The sequence below is a fragment of the Lontra canadensis genome, unplaced genomic scaffold (assembly GCF_010015895.1).
Source record: "Lontra canadensis isolate GAN:19392208 unplaced genomic scaffold, GSC_riverotter_1.0 scaffold4, whole genome shotgun sequence".
Lineage (NCBI taxonomy): Eukaryota > Metazoa > Chordata > Mammalia > Carnivora > Mustelidae > Lontra > Lontra canadensis.
In genome coordinates, this window is record NW_022630998.1 from 32,472,238 (window position 1) to 32,494,248 (window position 22,011).

Here is a 22,011-nt window from a genome sequence, read left to right on the forward strand (position 1 = left end):
TAGTCCCCTTAAATTCATTAAAATCTTATTTTAATGATATCCCTGAAATTCTTATTTTACATTTATTACATTTGAACCTATGTGATTTATTATTCTAAAACTTACCTTTATATTCGGCACCCAGTCTTAACATTAAGCGCATAGGAAACACCTTTGCCCAGGGAATCTCTAGCTTCTGAATAAGAATTCCACAAAGAAAAGGATTACTTGGTAAAAGGAGATCATCAAGTTTCTGAAAAGTAGGTGTAATAAACAGAAATCCTCCATGATCCTTACTACTGAGAAAACTCTCAGTAAAAGTAATATTGTCCAAGTTTTCTATGTACTTTCCTGGAAATAAAACCATTAATAAAAAGACTTTAAGTTATTTTAAAGGCATTCTGAGTTTGAATGTTGCAGTATAAACTTTCTTAAATAACAGCAATGTGGGATTTTTTTCTTATTTCCATACTTGAAGAAACATCTATTGAATAACTTGTTTGCACAAAGTTCAGTTATTCCTGGAGGTTGGGAATTGTGAACAAAAATATGAAAATATTTTTAACCATAGGGGGTTTTAAATTTTTCTCTTTACTGCATGTGTGAAAATTCATCATCTCCCCCAATCTTAGACAGATAAGTATACAAAACGTATTAAAAAAATCAAGAAGGCAAATATATTTCCATCTTTAACATAAAAAAATTTAAAAAAAAATTTTAAACTTTCCATTTCTAAAATTAAAAAAATTAGTATAAAGACACTAATCACATAAAATGCTAGATTTAAGGAGACTGAAAATGATAACTAAGATCTTTTAAGAAATCAGTCTTTTCACAAAATAAATCTTTAGTACAGTTAGCCTAGCCCAAAACATAAATGCCTGTAATTAATCCATCCTCCCATTCTGAACAGTTCAAAATAAAACGCTATACCTTTTAGAGCATCCTTATAGATGGTGATAAATAGTTTGAAGATGTCCTTTGGAATAGTATCTTCATTTGGCAAACATAATAAAAGAATCATAATTTCTGCCTGTCCCAAGCCATGCAGTCCATTGGTCGAAAAGTACCAATATTTGTCTGAGGAATCTTAAGCAATAAAAGCATACAACTATAAATATCAACTTCTATTAGCTGAAGAAACAATACAGTTGTCTTTTGCATGAAGCACGACTTTTCAAATTCCTTATTTTCCCAAAGTTCTCCTCACAAAAAAAAACCTTTACAACTGAATTGTTTTAAGATGAATGTAAAAAAGAGAAGGGATCTTTGGAGTCAATTCATAAATAACACTAAAATAAAAATAAAAGATGTACTAATAGGCTGAAATGTAGTGTGGATAAGAATCAAGTTTGTTTCAGACAATGAAAAGCTGAGAGATTCATTGCTGAGTACTGAGGATTATTTACTTCCTTATTTTTAATAAAAAAAATGCTTTCTTTAAAACTGTCTTTATTGTTACTAAATCAAGATTCTTGCTTAATTTTCAGTTTATCAAAAAGCTATATGAAATATAGTCAGTTGTATTGTGAGCACCAGGTACAGCTAGGAGCCCATATCCTTAACCTAGGACTGAATGAAGTACACTAGTAAAAATCTTTAAGTTGGTTTCAAGTCCCACTGAATATAAATTTGCAAAATTTATATTCATAGGTGGCTGACAAACCAATATTCAAAGCTGATTACTTTTCATGGTTGCCAGTCAAAATTTAATTAATTTCAGAAATCCCACATACCAATTAGGCAAAGAAAGATCAATCATTACTTACAAAATACTAACTTGACATTCACCAGTAGATTAGCATTTAGGACAAATGTAACAGGATGAAAACTTTTGCCCTCAAGAAGCAAAATGATCCGCTCATGAGATGGGTGTTCCTCTACTACAGGCACTAAATCATGAAAGTAACATATTAGTTAGAATATGACTTCCTGTTAAATATGCTTGCAATAAAAAAAATTATAAATCCACCAATGGCTTGATCAAACTTAGTAACAAAAGCAAATCCATTTCATAAAAATCAGTTAATACCCTAGACAATTATTATATACTCATTTTTACTTTTCTACTTAAAGGTATTAATATTGTAATACATATAAATCCTGATACATTAAATTACATATATGACATATATGCAAATATATTGATTAAATAGTATATTTATATAATTTTAGCCCCTGTACAATTTTAAGACAAACATTTTTATAAAGTGGATTCAAGACTGCCAGCCACTCCAATTATAAATTCTGAAATTTGGGACGCCTGGGTGGCTCAGTGGGTTAAAGCCTCGGCCTTCGGCTCAGGTCATGATCCCGGGGTCCTGGGATCGAGCCCCGCATCGGGCTCTCTGCTCAGTGGGGAGCCTGCTTCCCCCTCTCTCTCTGCCTGCCTCTCTGCCTACTTGTGATCTCTGTCTGTCAAATAAATAAAATCTTTAAAAACAAAAACAAAAACAAAAATACATACATAAATTAATTCTGAAATTCACAACTCTTGAAGTAGTCTAGACTCAGGTTGTACATACTGCTTGCTGCCATATGCCCTATGTCATTGACCAAGAATCAAAAGGATCTTGAAAATAACAGGAAAATATGTATGGCATGAGAAATACAGGGCTTAAGGTATTTCTGTCACTATAGCTAGGTTCATGAAATGGCTCCCAGTGACGGAACAGAGATCCTCAACTTCATTTCCCTATATTATCATGAATAGAACACAATCATTTCGGGTTGCATGATGCAGCATAATGCCTGGGGTGACAAGGATGTATCCCTAGGGAACTACTCTGAGGTGGGAGCTAGTCAGAGAACCTCCAGCTTGCAAAGGATCACAGAGATCAAATAGGTGCTCATCTTTTACACTGGAAACTAAAGCCCAAAAAGATTAACATGTTTCAAGTCATAGATGTATTAAGTAGCAGATGAGAAACTAAAATTCCTAGCTTTGCTGTCCAATCCAATACTCTCTTTAGGCACTATGCTCCTTTCTTTATTTAAAAAAACAAAACAAAAAAAGGTGCTATGGAGGGGGAGCCTGAGAAAAAAATGATAGAGAGTTAAAACGCTAATAAATGGAAATATTTTCAGGTTTAAAAGTATATGAGTTTCCCTGACAAACTAAACTTTTGCCTCATTCTAAATTAGGGACTCAAAGTGAGATAAATGAGTCATATTCAACTTAAAAGTTCAGATCTTTTTAGAATTTAGTTTCATATAACAAGACTTTTTGTAAACTAAAGATACCAAGCTATAGTACATATTTCAACCAAACTGTCTCAGCTTAAAAAACATGAATTTCACATGTCACAAAATTTACCAGTACATTCTTTCAAAAAAAAGAAAGAAAGAAAGAAAGAAAGAAGACTCTCTTTTTAAAATTTAAATAACTATTAACCTACCTGATCCCTTTTCTCCAGATGCAACCAGAAGAGGGGGCAAACTGTCCTCATCATTAGGTAGAAGACTAATCTTATTGCAAACATTCTTGTCAATACCACACAGTAACCTATAATCTGAAGTACTAGCAACAGGTAAAATGCTGTGAACTAAGACACCAGTAGGACTAGGTGGTCCCTCAACTTCTGCAAAAACATCATCACTTAGTGTAAAAGAACAAGTAGTAGGTAATCCTTCAGTGCCTGTGCTGATGGGCAGTTTTTCCATAGATGGAACCTGAGAAATAGGACTCCGAATTATCTCATTTCTTGTAATATCTCCTATCTCATTGTTTGCTTTTTCCACTGTAGTAGAATGGGCATGATCCACTGTGTTTACTGTCTGTAAAATATGGAATTTAAAAAAAACCATCAGTTCATATTCTCTATTCAACTATGAAATGTTGATCTCTATAGCCAAAGATACCTTTTTAATAAGAATAACTAAAACCAAAATGGGCTCAGAAACTCTTCAGAAGCCAACTTTGCTAACAAACAATATCACTTTGCTCCTTTAAATTCAGAAAAGGTTTAGCTTTACCATATCATATATTTGGGTAGATATTAATGACTTTAATTTTATAGACTAGAAGGAGGAGGCAAGGAGAACCTCAGTATCCTGTACCGTACCACACAGTAAGCAAACTTAGTTGAACACAACTCTCCTTCAGACAACAGCCAAAAAGCCTTGAGTGGAGATAGGTAGCAAGGGACAGATCGGGGTAGGGGGAAGGCAGGAAGGGGAATGGTTAGGAAGCAAAGTGGGAGGTGTATTCCTCAACAGTAACCACAAATAAACACTTCAAGCCGGCTTCAGTTAAGCCCCTTTCTTTTTAAACTGGGCAAACCTGAGTCAGTATTAAATGAAAAGCATTTGTGAACTCAAGTAAAATTTATTAGGCTGTTTACAGCTTTCATTTTGTTAAAATATCAGTTGAGGATAGGTGTTTATTTAGGGCTCTTTTGTAAATTCTAGCTCATGAAACCTGACAAACAGCATAGGTTTATATGGTATGTGAAACAGAGCAGGATACATACCTATCTTGTCTAATATATACACACAGGATAAACCAGGCAACTGGCACAGAGTAGATGCTCAATAAATATCTGTTTACTGAATAAATACATTCCTATTTCATGTATGAATTACTTGCTTCTATGAATATTTTGCTACTTTACAATGAAAGTTCTTAGTGGGCTGGGATTCTGTATTACATATCTTTAACACCTAGCACATTTGTGTAAATGCAAACATAAATACACTATCAGATACTTTAGTGAATGTTTAAAAATCATTAAACAAATATTAGTCTGGGCACCTGGGTGGCTCAGTTGGTTAAAGCGTCTGTCTTCAGCTCAGATCATGATCCCAGGGTCCTGGGATTGAGCCCCGTGTCCCCACTGAGTTCCCTGCTCAGTGAGGAGCCTGCTTCTCCTGCTCCCTCTGCTGATCCCCCTGCTTGTACTTGCTCTTTCTCTCAAATAAATAAATAAAATCTTAAAAATTTAAAAAAACCCACAAATATTAGTCTAAAGTTACTAAATCTAAATATAAAATATATAAATATAAATATAAAATATAAAAATAAATCTAAAGTTACTAAATCTCAGTTCTATTTCCCTATACCAGAGGTTCTTAAAATATGGGTCAGGGTTCTCTGAGGTCCCCAAGACTCTTTCAGGGAGTCATTGGGGTCCTAGGATTTTCTTCATATAATTTAACCAAACAACATATCACAACAGACAGAGTGTAGAAGCAGATGTGAGGATCTTTTTATTAAGTCCCACATCAAAGAATTTTGCAAAAATGTAAAACAGTGTTATTCCTTTCACTAAACTTTGGTTTAAAATATGGCTCATAAAAATACCATTTCTATTAACATAACTAATTTTAAAATTAATTTTTAATTTTTCCAATTTTAATTTAATTAGATAAATAAATTTATTTATTTTTTAAATGGGCTCCATGCATGGAGCCCAATGCAGGGCTTGAACTCACGACCCTGAGATCAAGACCTGAGCTGAGATGAAGAGTTGAGACACTTAACTGACTGAACAATCTAGGCACCCCCACACAATTTTAATTTTAATACGGTAATTATCACTAGGTATGACCTCATAATCTAGAGCTCTTTGAAGTTCTCAATAACTATGCTTTTATCCCTTTATGCTCCTAGAAGCATAAAGGGATCTTCGGATCAGTAAGTTTGAGAATCATTACCTTAAACTGACATTAAAAAAGGTAAAATCTATAATATACTCACTACTACATTATATGTTTGCCATTTTAGGAAGGTATTAAAACAAGTAAGTACTCTAATAATCACACACGAAATATATTTAAAATAAAATTTTATTAAATTAACAAGTCATTCTTTAGATTCCTTACCAAGGGCATATCAGGTAGGAGAGGGCTCATGTCTTCAGAACATCTTTTACTTCCAGATGATAATTTTGTTGTATCTGCAACTTCACCATTGGGCAGTATACCATCTGCGAACCATACTCTCTTCTGTTCTTTGGAGCATAATCCTAGAATCAGTTTAAAAAGTAAAGTACTTGGGGCACCTGGGTGGCTCAGTGGGTTAAAGCCTCTGCCTTCGGCTCAGGTCATGGTCTCAGGGTCCTGGGATCAAGCCCCGCCTCGGGTTCTCTCTGCTCAGCAGGGAGCCTGCTTCCCCCTCTCTCTCTGCCTGCCTCTCTACTTGTGATCTCTCACTGTCAAATAAATAAATAAAATCTTAAAAAAAAAAAAAAAGTAAAGCGCTTGACTTTGGTATACTGCAATGGTTTAATACTAAATCAATTGGGAAATGTTTTCAAAACCTTTCTGCTATCCACTGGCAAGACCAGCCTTCTCAGGGCTGCAAAGGCCTAGAGAAGTGGCCTTTTGTGATTCATCTAGCTGGAATGGAAGTCTTTTCCTTTTTTTATACAAAAGGCAGGAGTAACCCTAGGAATTACATATTCAGAAATAGAGTGGATAGGAAAGGTTATATCTTTAAGACACTGGGGCAGATTTAAAGCCCATATTACTAGGTAGTGAGTGAAGAATGAATAAAATTTAAAGACAACGGCACAAGGTAGAAAATTGTAGACTGGAAGATGACAGATAAGCAAAGAAAAACATTGAAGAACAGAAAAAAGTATAAAAAGACTAAAAAAGATAGAGGATCACTTGTGCATCAGAGGTCATTTTCTTAAAATTCTTTATTTAAATTAGGTCATTTCTTCTTTTTAATGTATTTAATAAGAGAAACATGTTATTTTTTGTTTTTATAATGTGGACACAGAACTTTAATATTTTCTTCCCAAATTTGGAGGCGGTAAGTAGGTATCAGAATAAATATGTGTTCTCTTTTGTTACTAAGCATCCATCCACAGAGGAAGGTTATGAAAATAGCTGCCAGATGGTTTCAGGACAATATAAAAATCAAAGGATCAACATCTGCCTTCCAGAACACAATACAGATAACACTGAGAAAATTGGAATTACATACAATTTTTGCAATATGGGTAGACATACTAAATAAGGTACCTTTCAGATATTTGCAATCCTTTTATAATTTAGTAATTTAGGATGTCAATATGAAAGAACATGTAAATTTTTTTTTTTGGTTGGTTTTTTTTTATGTATTTATTTGACACAGAGAGAGATCACAAGTAGGTACAGAGGCAGGCAAAGAGAGAGGGGGAGCAGTCTCCCCGCTGAGCAGAGTGTCCAATGCGGGGGCTTAATCTCAGGACCCTGAGACTGTGACCTGAGCCGAAGGCAGAGGCTTAACCTTAACACTGAGCCACCAATGTGCCCTGGTTGTTTTATTTTTTAAGATTTTACTCATTTATTTGTCAGAGAGAGAGAGAGAGAGCACAAGCAGAGGGAGCGGCAGGCAGAGGGAGAAGCAGGCTCCCCACTGAGCAAGGAGCCTGATGCGGGACTTGATCCCAGGGCCCCGGGATCATGACCTGAGCCAAAAGCAGAAGCTTAAAACTGACTGAGCCACTTATGTGTCCCAAGGACACGTAAATATTTTTAAAGCATATTTATTCATTTTAGAGTTGTGACATATAACCATATATGCTGAATCTCCTTATCTAAGTTATGATGACAGAATATAGCTACATTAGATAAAATGAAATCCAAAGTATCAGAAGTATCTGAATTTGTTTTTAACTGACATTTACAGTTATTTTCTGGCAAGTTAGAGACTAATAGTTTGTATTTTAAAATGTACACAGGCTTGGTTGGGGCGCCTGCTTGGCTCAGTCACTTAAGCAGCCAACTCTTGGTTTTAGCTCAGGTCACAGTCTCAGGTTCCTGAGATTAAGCCCACTTTGGGCTCCACACTCAGCAGGGCATCCTGAGAGATCAGGGCACCGCTGAAAGAGAGGATTCTCTGTCTCCCTCTGGCCCTCCCCCCGCTTGCTCATTCTCTCACTCTCTAAAATAAATAAATCCTTAAAAAAAAAGTATATAGGCATTACTCAAGGTCCTAAATTACAACAGATTATATAAAAAGAACAGAGAGCCAAAAATTTTTAAATAGATTAAAGAAAACATACTTATTGTGGTAAAATATACATTTAAAAACAGATTTTTAAAGAAAGGGAGGTATGCCAGTTATTTACCTATTGTCTCTCAAACCCAAGCCCACCCTTTTATAAGGTGCTCTTTGATGCTAGGTCGAAGTCTGGAAAAGTACAACTCCCAGACCCCCTTGTTGGCTGGCTCTGGTCATGTTGTGCCAAGAGCACTGGTGGGAGACTGGAAGGTGGGAAGAGAAAGAATTCTGTTTCTAGTTCCTGCCAGGATCCTTGCAGCAGCGGTACCACCAGATATAGGTGCATGCCCTGTGATTTGCAGTACTCCAAACATCAAGGCTGGAATACTCCTTCATTCAACTAAACACCAATCCTATGAAGCCCCTTGATGGTTCTAGCATTTGCTATTTGGTGTTCTTCCAGAAATCGTAACACCAGTCACACCCTGAATCCCAGGTCTGAGAACCAAACACCTCTTAGTACTCCGGAACTGAGTTCTAGAATATTGCCTTCCGCCTTTCATTACTCCAACCCTAGGAGCAGTGGTTGCTTCCAATAGTTAGTAGTCTCTGACTCAACTCTGAGTTGCTTTTCCAACCTTCTAACACACATGCATACCAGTTCCCTGTACCAAATTCTTATTTTATGCAATTTTATTTTTTTCAGTGTTGCAAGATTCATTGTTTATGCACCACACCCAGTGCTCCATGCAATACGTGCCCTCCTTAATACCCACCACCAGGCTCACCTAATCCCTCATCCCTCTCCCCTCCAAAACCCTCAATTTGTTTCTCAGAGTCCACAGTCTCTCATGCTTCATCTCCCCCTCAATTTCCCCCAGTTCACTTTTCCTTTCTTTCTCCTAATGTCCTCCACATTATTCCCTATGCTTTACAAGTAAGTGAAACCATATGATAACTGACTCTCTCTGCTTGGCTTATTTCACTCAGCATAATCTCCTCCAGTCCCATCCGTGTTGATACAAAAGTTGGGTATTCATCCTCTCTGATGGAAGGATAATATTCCATTGTATATATGGACCATATCTTCTTTGTCCACTCGTCTGTTGAAGGGCATCTTGGCTCTTTCCACAATTTGGCAATTGTGGCCATTGCTGCTATGAACATTGGGGTACAAATGGCCCTGCTTTTCATGACATCTGTATCTTTGGGGTAAATACCCAGTAGTGCAATTGGTGGGTCATAAAAGCTCTATTTTTAATTTCTTAAGGAATCTCCACACTGTTTTCCAAAGTGGCTGCACCAACTTGCATTCCCACCAACAGTGTAAGAGGGTTCCCCTTTCTCCACATCCTCTCTAACACTTGTTTCCTCTCTTGTTAATTTTGGCCATTCTAACTGGTGTAAGGTGGTATCTCAATGTGGTTTTGATTTAAATGTCCCTGATGGCTACTGGTGATGAACATTTTTTCATGTGTGGTTAGCCAAATTCTTTCTGATATCTAGTCTGGTCTCTCTGTCTTCACTAAACCTTATCAAACTAGAAATTCCATTAAAAAATTATCTTTAGGGGGTGCCTGGGTGGCTCAGTGGGTTAAAGCCTCTGCCTTCAGCTCAGGTCCTGATTCCAGGGTCCTGGGATCGAACCCTGCATCGGGCTCTCTGCTCAGCAGGGAGCCTGCTTCCTCTCTCTCTCTCTGCCTGCCTCTCTGCCTACTTGTGATCTCTCTCTGTCAAATAAATAAATAAAATCTTAAAAAAAATTATCTTTAGTCTAAGACACATCATTTTCTTCTAGTTACCTTCAACATTTGGTTGTTTAAGTGCTGAGATCGGTAAAGTTGTAGGTGAAGGTATACTGGATGTTTGGGTCTCCTGAAGAGGCTGGATGGTGGCACATTCATCAGAATGATTAGATTTAAGATTAGAACCAGTTGGACTCATCATCCTTTCAAATGCTTGAGCTAGAAAGGGAAAAATATTAAAATATTGAAATACTTTTCAACTTCAAAGTAAATTATGATAAATTATCTATTTTTCAAGTTGTGAAGAGAAAGAAATCAATGGCTAAGCAAGAAAAAGTAGTACTTGGCAAAGATAATGTCCTTTCTCCAGTTGGCAGCACTCCACTTCAGTATAAGCTACCAATCAATTACTTCAATATTATATTTGGCAAACGTTTATCTACTAAAGAAAGTAACCGTTATTTAATATGTCTCTATTTTTGTCCTTGTACCCCTATAGTCTATTTACAACACAGTTCAGAGTGATTTCTTTAAGACATAAACCCTATCACATCATTCCTGTTTAAAATCTTTTAATGGCTTCCCAAGTGGAGTGAAGATTTCAGTTGTTACAGTGGCTCTCAAAACCTACACAGTCTATATCTCTATCTCCTCTGCCTTCCCACTTAGCTCTCTCTCTGACCTCATCTATCACTACTATCCCACTTGTTCATTATGATCCAGCCATCCAGGCCTTCTGGTTCTTCAACAAGTCAAGCAAGCACTCACCTAGTCTTTGCTCTTACTGTTCTATTTGGACTGTTCTTCCCATAAAAACTCACATAGCTTTATTCTCTCACTTCAGGTCTCTGCTCACATGTCATATTATCATAAAGCCTAACTCTGCCTATCATTAAAAAATACTACCTCTTGGGGCACCTGGGTGGTTCAGTGGGTTAGACCTCTGCCTTCTGCTTGGGTCATGATCTCAGAGTCCTGAGATCGAGCCCTGCAGCGGGCTATCTGCTCTGCGGGGAGCCTCCTGTCTCCTCTCTGCCTACTTGTGGTCTCTGTCTGTCAAATAAATAAATAAAATCTTAAAAAAAAAATACAACTCTTGCCACCAATCTGTTACTATCTATCCCTCTTATACTCTACTCTAATTTAGGATATAATCACCATCTGATAATGTCTTTGCTTACTGTCCACCTCTCCCCACATACCTAAGCTCCATGAAATAAGCTCCATGAGAACAGGACTATATTCTGTTCACAGCTGGGACTCCAAAATGCAAAATAGTGCTTGAATACTGCTGAATGATTTTTCATCCAAATGACATGGAACAGCATTGGTAGTTTTCCCCTCATCATTTCTCCAAACCAATCTGCTATAAATGTCACCACTGCTAAAGTAATCCTCCTTGAGTACCCCTGAATGATAGCACTGTCATGGAATGGTTTCAACTCACGAAATAAAATCCCTGGGTTTTGAGTAATGTCCAACTTGCCCCAAATCTACCTAATGGCACTCACATGCAAGATTCCCTGAAACTTATACAGTCTCAGCACAACTTCCTCATTATCCATAATCTCTAATTAAACTATCTTTTAATCCTTCATGGAATTTGTCTTACAAACCTTGAGCCATCTTTCTCATCTTATTTAATAACATTATTTTAAATGATCACTTCTACCATCTTCCACCCTAAGGTTCATATTAAAATAACTGGTATTTGTTTTTTTGTGGTATAGAAATTAGTGTTAAATAGAACCCTAAGTGAAAATACACTCTATAAGATATCGTAACACAATAAATAAAACAGACAACTAGATAACCAAATTCATTCCAAGATATTTTCTTTGATAAACCAAAGCATAATCTCAATATCCTACTGAGTCTCTTTAATGACTATACCTTCTCCTCTCCTGGACCCTTACAGTTAAAATGTTTTAATGTTCACTCAAAAATCTGAACTGTCAACTCAAATAATGTTTCAAATCTTAATGGCTAATTATTTTCAAGTGGGGAGGGAGAATTATGTGGGAACTTGCTCTCATATTTCTGAATTCCAACAGGTTGTCTGGCTAATAGCCCCAGCAGGCTTCTAGACTACTGAAATAGCACAGGAAAAAATAAAACAACTATAAAGTCTTAAACTAATCTCTTCATAAACAAGGTTGGTAAGATGGAAATATAAAAAGTTTACACTCTATTATCTTCCAGAGCAGAGGTCAACAGCAGGGAGAAAAGCAGCTTACCTCAGGCTAATAGACTCACATCAGAGCTTTTTGGAGAATTGCTGAAAAAATTTATCTTCATTCAAAAGAGAAAAACAAATTATTATCAGGTATTTATTCTCCTGGCTAAGAGGAAGCAGTACCTGAGCTACTATACAGGTCTGGTATTGAAAAGTCCCAAGTACTATTTGCTGGGAATTAAACTGTCAACAAATCTTTGAAAATGCCAAGTACTCCAAAGGCCAAATGTGTCTTTGAGGGAAAAAACCCACAATACGATGCACACAAACACACACACACACACACACACACACACACACACTCTGTGAGAACACAAATAAGACCACCAAGATTATTGCTGATAATGGTAGCTAAGCTAGGGAGCCAGAAACAATAGGAAATACATACAAACAAAATTCCAAAATTGAGAAGGGAAAAAATATATGAGACAAAATGTGCCAATACTGTGACAGTCCTATGAACTTATCTATAAAATCATAAATATTATTACCTTATTTTGCATTCCCATCTTAGGGTATAATTTTCAAAAAGGTGGGAACTATTATCTTGCTTTATGCTATTATTTATAACACTGAATTCTACTTATTGTTAAGTATTCTGTAAATTTTTAGATTAAGATGATAAAGATGGCAATGATGATGACAAAACAAATAGGAAGATGAAATGCACCATTTAGGGACTTGGTACCTGTTAAAAGTTAATGAACTGCCACTCCAGAAACTGAATGCTTCCTTTCCAGATTGGTAGTATTAATTGTGAGAGTAGAACAAAAAGAAGAGAAACCAAGCCATGGGATGTCCCACCTAAGCCAGATAAGTCAACACTAGGTCCTCGCCTTAAGAAAATAAAGAAGTTTATCTTTGTCACAATCCAATTGTTTTTAAGATATATTCAATTACTGGAAGAAAATATATGTCAGGTTAATACTCACCTTTACTAATAGTCTCAAAGCAGACTACACATACTCTTGCTTCCTTTTCCAGATATTGTAGTTTACATTTCCTATTACAACAGACACCACAAAATACCTATAAAGAATAAAAATATCAAATTTGGTTTTGTGTGAACCATGTTTATACCTATGGAAGGCAGGGGAGGAGGCGGCCCAAAATCTAATTAACCAAACACCATTTTTCTGATTACATAAATAATTTTTCTAATCAGTATAATCACAGGTAGTTATTAAAATGGTTCTTTTTTGTTTTACTTCAGTGAGATTTCTGCAATTTAAAATTATGTCTCTGACAAGAAGAATTCCTTTAAATCAATTCTGTTAATTAGAAAAGAACAAATTTTCTTTAATGAATAAGTCTATAAATTTAAAAAGCTTCCTGTGGTCCTTTATTTAAAACTTTTAAAAGCAGAGTATTATTATTATTCTAAAAGAGAGGAGAGTTGATCTGAGACCAACATAATACTGGAAATTGCTGAATAAAAAATGCAATGTTACTTCTATAGGCAACCCTTAGAGTTTACAGACAAAGCAGTCAGAATGCAAACAAAGTCAGCTTCAACATTCTGAAGCTGTGGCAGCCAATTTGCTTTTTCCCCCTCTATGTTTCCCTAGATATAGACTGTAGCACTGCAGAGTGGTCTTGAAATTAATCCAATGACACAGGGGGATATGACTGAATTTGGGACATCTCATGTGTTAATGTTAGAGGGATAAAGACATATTCTTAGATATCACAAAAACTAGTAATTAGCATTCTTCATTTCCAAGTACATTACATTCAAGACAAGGTGACATTCATTCACCCTCAAGCAATCTGAAAAATGACAGTGGTTTATATATTTCCACGTAGATGAAAAATGATTTTTAAACTAGCCAAAACTTTTAATCATCTCTTAATCAGCTTTTCTGTCACATTAAATTTCATTTAAAATGTCTGAAAAGAATAAAAGACAAAGATTTTTATAACTCACTTTCCCACATGCTCGGCAGTGGTGTCGCCGTTTTGTAAATGTAAATTTGACTTGGCAGTTCATACAGTTTGGAGCTTCTGAATCAGGAACCCAAGCAGGTTGTTTCTGGCCCAAAACCATGCCTTCTTTGCAAGTGTTTACAGGTAGAGATTCTTCATTCACAGTTACAAAAGTGGATCCACCTTCAAAATTACTTTCTATATCGATGTAATTAGAGTTGAAGCTAACCTGAGGATCAGTTGTAGAATCGGTAGTACAAGTGGTTGGAACAATCATATTTACTACACTGGGCTCACTTTCAGGCGTATTTGGAACATCTGGTTTATTTGGTTCCTTTGAACCCCTTGGTCTTGATGGAATGTTAAACAATTGCTTTGGTCTGGCCCCCCCAACATGAACAGATTGACTGTTAATATTAGAGACTGATAATTGATTTGTAATATCAGGTTTACTGTTAGATAACCCTTGTTCAACTGGAATTGTACTTTTTTCCCCTAAAGAAAGGCCACCGTTTTCTGTAGTATTCTGTTTATCAACTGTTTCACAAATCATATTAATGCCAGGACTTTCTCCAGTAGCGCCTGTTTCAGCATTGAAATACGTATTACTGACGTTCCTATCATCTGGGCCTTTCATGTCTATCTGATTGATTTGAGATTTTGAGTCATTCACACTTTCTTCAAACGATTTTATGTTACTGGTCTGAAGATACTGTTCAGTCAGAAAGGCATCAAGTTCAGCATCACTAATTAGTCCACCACTTTTCATGCCTTCATCAATATTAAAATAATCTAAGTCTTGCCCATCGATATCATTGCCTGAAAAAGGGAGACTATCACAATCATCAGGAAACTCTGGGGCATTAGCACCAGAAGGCTCCATCTGAGATTCTGTAGCTGTAGAAGAATTTGCATTACCAGGGTGATCCAAAGACTCAACTCTGATTATCATTGGGTTGGACTCTACCTTTCTATTTCCCACCTGTTCCATTATGTTTTTACATTTTTCTTGTTTCAAAAGATTAGTCTCCTCCAATGGTTCCCCACCCAGAATAACACTCTTCTGTATTTCTTCATGTACTGGCACTGCATCTTGTATGTTGTCTTTATGTTCATTCTGTGGTAAACAATCACCATGTGCTTTACTTTCAATTAATGATCCACACAAAGACCCAGGTACTGGAAGACAGGTCAGTGAGGAGTATACCTCTTCAGCTGAAACATGTAGAGCTGGAGAGGAATCTTGAGTTACATCTTGATTATCATCTTTAAGATCTACATCTCTTGAGCCTTCTTTTGCAGACTGTTTTATAACTACAGCAGTCCTATCTTCCTGAAAGGAAAAGTCTGGTAATTTGAAACTTTCATCTTTTGCATTTGAATCATTTAAGTGTAAATCTTCATTTTTTGGAAAACTGCAAGGCAAAGCACTTGTGCGGTCTCCTTCTACTAAACATTCTGTGGCAGCTATGACTGCCACGTCTACTTCCTCTTTTACCAAACCATTATCGGCTTTCAGTAATTCACATGGCTGGTCCTTGTGTTGTAGACTGTCTTTGGCATCAAACATTTTGGAACTTTGTTGAGTCAAAGCAGATGGCATGTTAAAATCAACAACTGGTTCTAACTGATTAAAGACCTTTTTATCCTTTAAATTCTCTTTCACACTGTAATTACATGAATCTGAAGTTGCTGTATCTACTTTTGTGCCCAATTCTTCAGTCTCACTAATTTCTCTGTTTTGTAATTCAGAGTTGACATCATTCTGTTCCTCTCTGACATGGTCCGCTGAAGAAGCACAAAGAGTTTCTGACACTGAAGATAAATCCAATCCAATCAAAGAATCTGCACTAGACTTAAAATCATCTGGCAATAACTGTTTAATATCTTCTTCACTATTAGTTACATGAACTAAGTTACCCATGTCACTTATCAGATCACAGACAGGTTTACTACATCGTCCCATATAGAGAGGCTGGATATCATGTGAAGTGCCACCATCCACAGAAGAAAGGAGATCAAGTCCTGTTACGTTTTTTTCATTTTGTATGGAAGCTAGTCCCTCAAGTGTTTTGTTAAGGGAAATCTGATTTGTTTCATAGCACGTTTCTGATGAGGCACAACAATTAATGCATTGTTGATCCTCTGGTAGCAGTGAAGTCAGCTGTGAGGAAGCCAACTCTGAAGAAACTGAACAGTGGTTAGAATCATATGCGTTTTGCTCATCTTGGCGATAATCTTGTTCATCTAATTAAAATAGAGATATAATGTTATTCAGGAAAGCCAAAGCAAAATTATCACAAATACGTTTTTTAAGACTCCTAAACTAACTAAACTTTTGTTTAGATCAGAAATAGATTACTCTCTTACGAAATGATAATAATCTCCAAAAGTAGTTTTATTTAAACTACTTGGGGTTTTTACTTTTCAGTGTAGATGTTACAGTGTGATAGAAGTTCCACTCAAAATAACTCAGGTGCACTATAAAAACCAGACTGAGGAAGAGCTGAAAAACAATCCAACCTCTTGGTTCTCTCTCTGGTTTCCTAGTCTTCATTATTAGATGAGTGGTAAACAATCACCTACATAAACTGGTATTTCATTAAACAATCACCTACATAAACTGGTATTTGAAATACCAGTTTATGTAAAGTTTTTAAGCTGCTTTTAGCTGGCTCGTATGTTGATTTTTTTAAGATTTTATTTATTTATTTGACAGAGAGGAATCACGAGTAGGCAGAGAGCCAGTCAGAGAGAGAGAGGGAATCAGGCTCCCCTCTGAGCAGAAAGCCCACGCGGGGCTCAATCCCAGAACCCTGAGATCATGACCTGAACCGAAGGCAGAGGCTTAACCCACTGAGCCACCCAGGCCCCTCGTATGTTGATTTTAAAGGTCTTTTAGTTAAATTTGTATCTGTAGAGAAAACTTTTACTTTCTTTACTTCTATTTCTGGCTATTGGTTCTATTCAGTATAAGAACAGACTAGTATGTTATAATGAAATGTGAACTTACACAATATGACCATGTGACCAAAACTGAAACCAAATTTTGGTAAGAGTACTCTATATCTGGGATAACTGAATCACAGACACTTAAAATTTCTTTAGTATCAAAAATTAAAAACCAACAAACCTGGATTCTGTTCAAAGTCATCAAGGAGTTTGTCCAAGTCACTGACTGCTGCTTTAAAATAACTGTCCATCCTTCTTGTATACTTATTCAGAATTTAATCCTTATATCCCTAGAAAATAAAAAGTTATGAAAGTTTGTTTAATTCTCTAACATATAAATATTATGCCATCTACTGAATACCAAGAAACATAGGAAAAAGATACAAATTGCTTTGAGTAATCTATAATTTAGTTGGGGAAACTGCCTCCTTATATACAAAATGACATGAAAACCAACTGTAACAACATAACATACATACATAGACTATTGTAAATTTTAAAAGACTTATCTAAGTAACTCATGTTACATAAGTTACATAAGTCAAAGAATTCATAATTGAAAGTTAAAAATAGTTGTAAGTACCATATGCCAAATATAAGACAAAAATATAAAACATACTACATACAAATAAAAATACTTCATACAAAAACTTGTGGGATTCAGCAGAAGTGGTACTTCAAATGCTTAGAGCTTTAGATGCTTATATCAGAACAGAAAAAAAGATTAAAGACTAATAAACTAAGAGCAGGAGTTAAAGAAATAGAAAATGAACATACGAAAGAGGTACAAATAAGTTAGTTTTACAAATAAAGTAGATAAACCAACTCCACAAATAAGCCTGACACCTTAAAGGAATATATCAGTGACTAAAGGGATAAAATCAAAAGGGCAAGGAGCCTAATTGATAGGGGGCTTTTACCATCTTAAATGGGACAACCAAACATCAAATGAATGAAGGCTACAAAGTACTGAACACAAATCAAATAGATAAAAAACCAAGAGATCACAAGGATACTAAAAACAAAAACAAATAACACCACTCATTAGAGGGTTGCCAGGGCACAAACTTATTACTCTGAGAGTTCATATATTAAGGGAAAAGAGCCAATAATTTATCCACCCCTTTATTTACAAAATGTACTTTAGAATAATAAAGTAGCTGCCGAGGGAAATTTCTTTAGATAAGAATTCCAATCAATAAATACAGATGGGTATTAAAATTTTAAAAAATTATCTCTTGGAAATCCTTAATGCAACTAACGGACTAGGCAATGGTTATCAATATATTCTAGAAGTGTGAGATGAAAAGTTGGAGGGTAACTTTATAATGGTGGGAATAGGCAAACACATCTGACTTCCACTAATCAATTTTACCATCAATAAATGCGGAAGACCCAAACATTATGTGCCTGGTATGGAAGATACAACATCACATATAATGTATTCCTGCCCCAAAAAACTGAACCTGAATCTAATTAAGCATTTAGAACTGTGTATTTATAGGAAATCCAAGCATAGAGGGATAAGTTAGGTGATATCAAAATAAAGCAATCAGCTAAACCCAGAAAGTGAAACACTCTACAGCAATGTCCCTCACATGGTTTCTGGCGAATAATCTTTTTTTAAAAAAAAATTTCCAATCTGTTCCATACTGTTACCTTTTTAAAGCTCAATAAAAACAATACAAATTTTGCAGTAATACATACAAACAAAAAAGGAGACATTATGAAGCACATGTGAACAGTTGCCTGGGGTGAGGAATAGTAAGAAGTGAGAAATAGGGGTGCCTGGGTGGCTCAGTGGGTTAAAGCCTCTGCCTTCAGCTCAGGTCATGATCCCAGGGTCCTGGCATCAAGCCCGGCATCAGGGTCTCTGCTCGGCGGGGAGCCTGCTTCCCTTCCTCTCTCTCTGCCTGCCTTTCTGACTACTTGTGATCTCTGTCTGTCAAATAAATAAAATCTTAAAAAAAAAATTTAAAAAATAAGAAGTGAGAAAAACGAACAAATGAGAGTGTTTTATAAGATAGTTGCCATAAACTGAAAATACTTGAGGTCCAGAAAAAATAAGGATACTTTAAAGTGAGTTAAATAGATGTAACATAGCTTAAGAGAGACCTGAATGAACTGGAAAACCTAACTGAAGAAATGACCTAAAATGCAGCCCAGAAAGACAAGAAAGAGGAAAATATAACAGGTGAAGAGACATCGATGGTAGAAGTCATCCATCATGGGAATGGAGTCCCATACGGAAGCTACAGAGCATGAAACAAGGATGCTTGAAAAGATAATCCTAGGAATTTCTCTAGAATTGATGAAAAACACAACTCAACAGATACAGGTAACTCATACCAAGCAATTTAAATAAAGAGAAATTCACAAGTGGCCACTCTGTAGTGACACTTTTGTACTCCAAAGATTGAGTACCCTTAGGAAAAGGTTATCTTAAAAGGAACAATAATTATGCTGGCAACAGGTAAACTTCAGAAGAATTTTCATTAACAATGGTATGTCATCCTGATTTAACAAAGCACGTTACTTCTTTTACCTCTATTTTTTTTTAAGATTTTATTTATTTATTTGACAGAGATTACAAGTAGGCAGAGAGGCAGGCAGAGGGGGAGGGGGAAGCAGGGCTCCCTGCTGAGCAGAGAGCCCGATGCAGGGCTCAATCCCAGGACCCTGAGATCATGACCCGAGCTGAAGGCAGAGGCTTTAACCCACTGAGCCACCCAGGGGCCCCTTTTACCTCTATTTTTAAATTGTGGTTATACCCTATATAATAGTATACAAAAACGCAGACACCAAAACAAACAAAAGGAACTTGGAGAAAAAGACAATGCAGGAAATAGAAGAAAACTTCAAACAAACTAATTAATATTCTCAGAAACATAACAATGCAACTATGACACAAGGATGGTAAGCCACAAATAAAGAATATATGAAGGGGGAAAAAGTGATCATGGAAAGTGATAGCAAAAATCTTAAAATTCAAAGTGGAGCTTGTTGGATGCAGTGAAAGCAGTACTTAGAGGAGCATTTATAACGTAAGTGAACAGGTTAAAAAAAGAAAGATCTAAAAATCAATTGTCTAAGTTTCCACCTTGGAAAACTAGAAAAAAGGAGAGCAAGGAGAACTAAACAAGTACAAACAAAGATGACAAAGAACAGAAGAGAAACCAATAGACAAATAGAAAAAAAAAACAACAACACTGAAACAAAAAACTCTTTTCTTTGGAAAAAAATCAGTAAAATTAATAAACTAGGCTAATCAAGAAAAGAGAGAAACACAAATTACCAGTATCAGAAAGAAAGGGGGGATATAACTACTGATGCTATGGACACTTAAAGGAAAAGAAAGGAATATTATTAACAACTCTATGCCCACAAACTTGATAATCAGATGAAATGAACCAATTCCCTGGGAGACACAAGCTACCAAAACTCACACAGGAAGAAACAGATAACCCATGGGCTGCCTGGGTGGCTCAGTCAGTTAAACATCTGCCTTCCACTCGGGTCATGATGCTACTCTGCAAGGGGCCTACTTCTCCCTCTCCCTCTGCCTCCTGCTCTCCTTGCTTATGCACTCTCTGTCTGACAAATAAATAAATAAAATATTAAAAAGAAACAAAAAAGAAAAAGAAACAGATAACCCAAACACCCCTGTATCTATTAATGAAACGGAACCAATAATTAGTAACCTTCCATAAAACAAATAACCAGATCCAGGTGGCTTCACTGGTGAATTTTACCAAACATTTAAGGAAGGAAGAAAAATATATTTCATAATCTCTTTCAGAAAAAGGAAGAAGAGGGAACCCTTCCTAATTCACTTATAAGACAAGCATTACTCTAATACCAAAACCAAATAAAAACATTACAAGAAAGGCAAACTACAGACCAATATTGCTCATGAACACAGACATAAAAATCCTCAACAAAATATTAGCAAGTAGAATCCAACAATGTATAAAAAGAATTATACATGACAACCAAGTGGGATTTATCCAGGTATGCAAGGTTGGTTCAACCTTTGAAAATTAATTAATATAATCTACCATATCAACAGGATAAGAAGAGTTATATAATCATATTGATGGATGAAAAAAAAAGGCATTTGACAACCTAACATCTGCTCATGATAAAAACTCTCGGCAAATTATGAGCAGAGGGGAACTTCTTCAATTTGATGAAGAGTATTTAGAAAGTATCTACTGCTAACATTATACATTATGATGAGAAACTGGATGCCTTTCCACCAAAGACTGGAATCAAGGAAAGGATATTTTCTCTCACAACTCCTATTCGACATAGTACTGAAATAAAATAGCCCCCCACCCAGTGCAACATGAAAAGGGAATAAAAAGTACACCATTTGGAAAGGAAGAAATAAAATTGTCTCTATTTGCAATGACATAATTTTCAATGTAGAAAATCCTCAAAACTCACCCCCTGAAATAGAGTAATGAATACAGCATGGACATAGGATACAAAGTTAATAACAAATATCAAATGCATTCCTATATATGAGCAAGTAACAACTGGAATTTGGCATTTTTTAAAAAATGCCATTTATGATAGGACCTCAAAAAAATTAAGTACTTAGGTATAAACTTAATAAAATATATAAAGGACCTATATGTGGAAAGCTACAGAATACTGATAAAAAAAATCAAAGATCTAAATAAATGGGAGATATATTCTATTGTCAGGGATAGGTAGACTCAATATTGTCAAGATGTCAGTTCTCAGTGCAACCCAATCAAGACGCTAGCAAGCTATTTTGTAGGACTTAGGAAACTCAAAATTCTCAAGTGTATATGGAAAAGAAGACAGAATAGCCAACATAATGCTGAAAAAGAAGAGCAAATTGGGACAACTCACTCTGATTTTAAATTTAGAAGGCTACAATAATCAAGGTAATATACTACTGGCAAAAGAATAGACCTATAGATCAATGGAAAAGAATAGAGAGCTGGGAAATAAATCTACACAAATACAGCCAATGCATCTTTGACAAAGGGGCAAAGGCAATTCAAAGGAGAAAGTCTTTTCAACAAGTGGTGCTGAGAAAACTAGACATCCCTATGCAAAAATATGAGCCTAGAAACAGACTTTACACCTGAATGTTTTTAAAATGGATAAAAGACCTAAATGTATTTAAAATGGGTAACAGACCTAAATGTAAAGTGCAATATTGTAACACTTCTTGAGAAAAACAGAAGAGAAAATCTACA

General features: G+C 35.8%; 1 protein-coding gene across 6 annotated transcripts in view; it reads right to left on the reverse strand.

Annotated features, from left to right (window-relative positions):
- Positions 1-22,011, reverse strand: part of ZFYVE16 (zinc finger FYVE-type containing 16) — a 50,910-nt gene that overhangs the window by 18,908 nt on the left and 9,991 nt on the right. For all 6 annotated transcript variants that reach the window (XR_004381412.1, XM_032847663.1, XM_032847654.1 and 3 more), the window contains 9 exons: positions 16,956-17,064; positions 13,824-16,069; positions 12,829-12,925; positions 9,718-9,879; positions 5,803-5,945; positions 3,378-3,756; positions 1,749-1,871; positions 913-1,068; positions 106-330 (listed from right to left, as the gene is read on the reverse strand). Coding sequence is in view for 5 of the 6 variants with exons in the window: in XM_032847663.1 (XP_032703554.1) it covers positions 106-330; positions 913-1,068; positions 1,749-1,871; positions 3,378-3,756; positions 5,803-5,945; positions 9,718-9,879; positions 12,829-12,925; positions 13,824-16,069; positions 16,956-17,025 (3,601 nt within the window). In the remaining variant the exon portion in view is untranslated. The remainder of the gene's footprint in view (positions 1-105; positions 331-912; positions 1,069-1,748; positions 1,872-3,377; positions 3,757-5,802; positions 5,946-9,717; positions 9,880-12,828; positions 12,926-13,823; positions 16,070-16,955; positions 17,065-22,011) is intronic.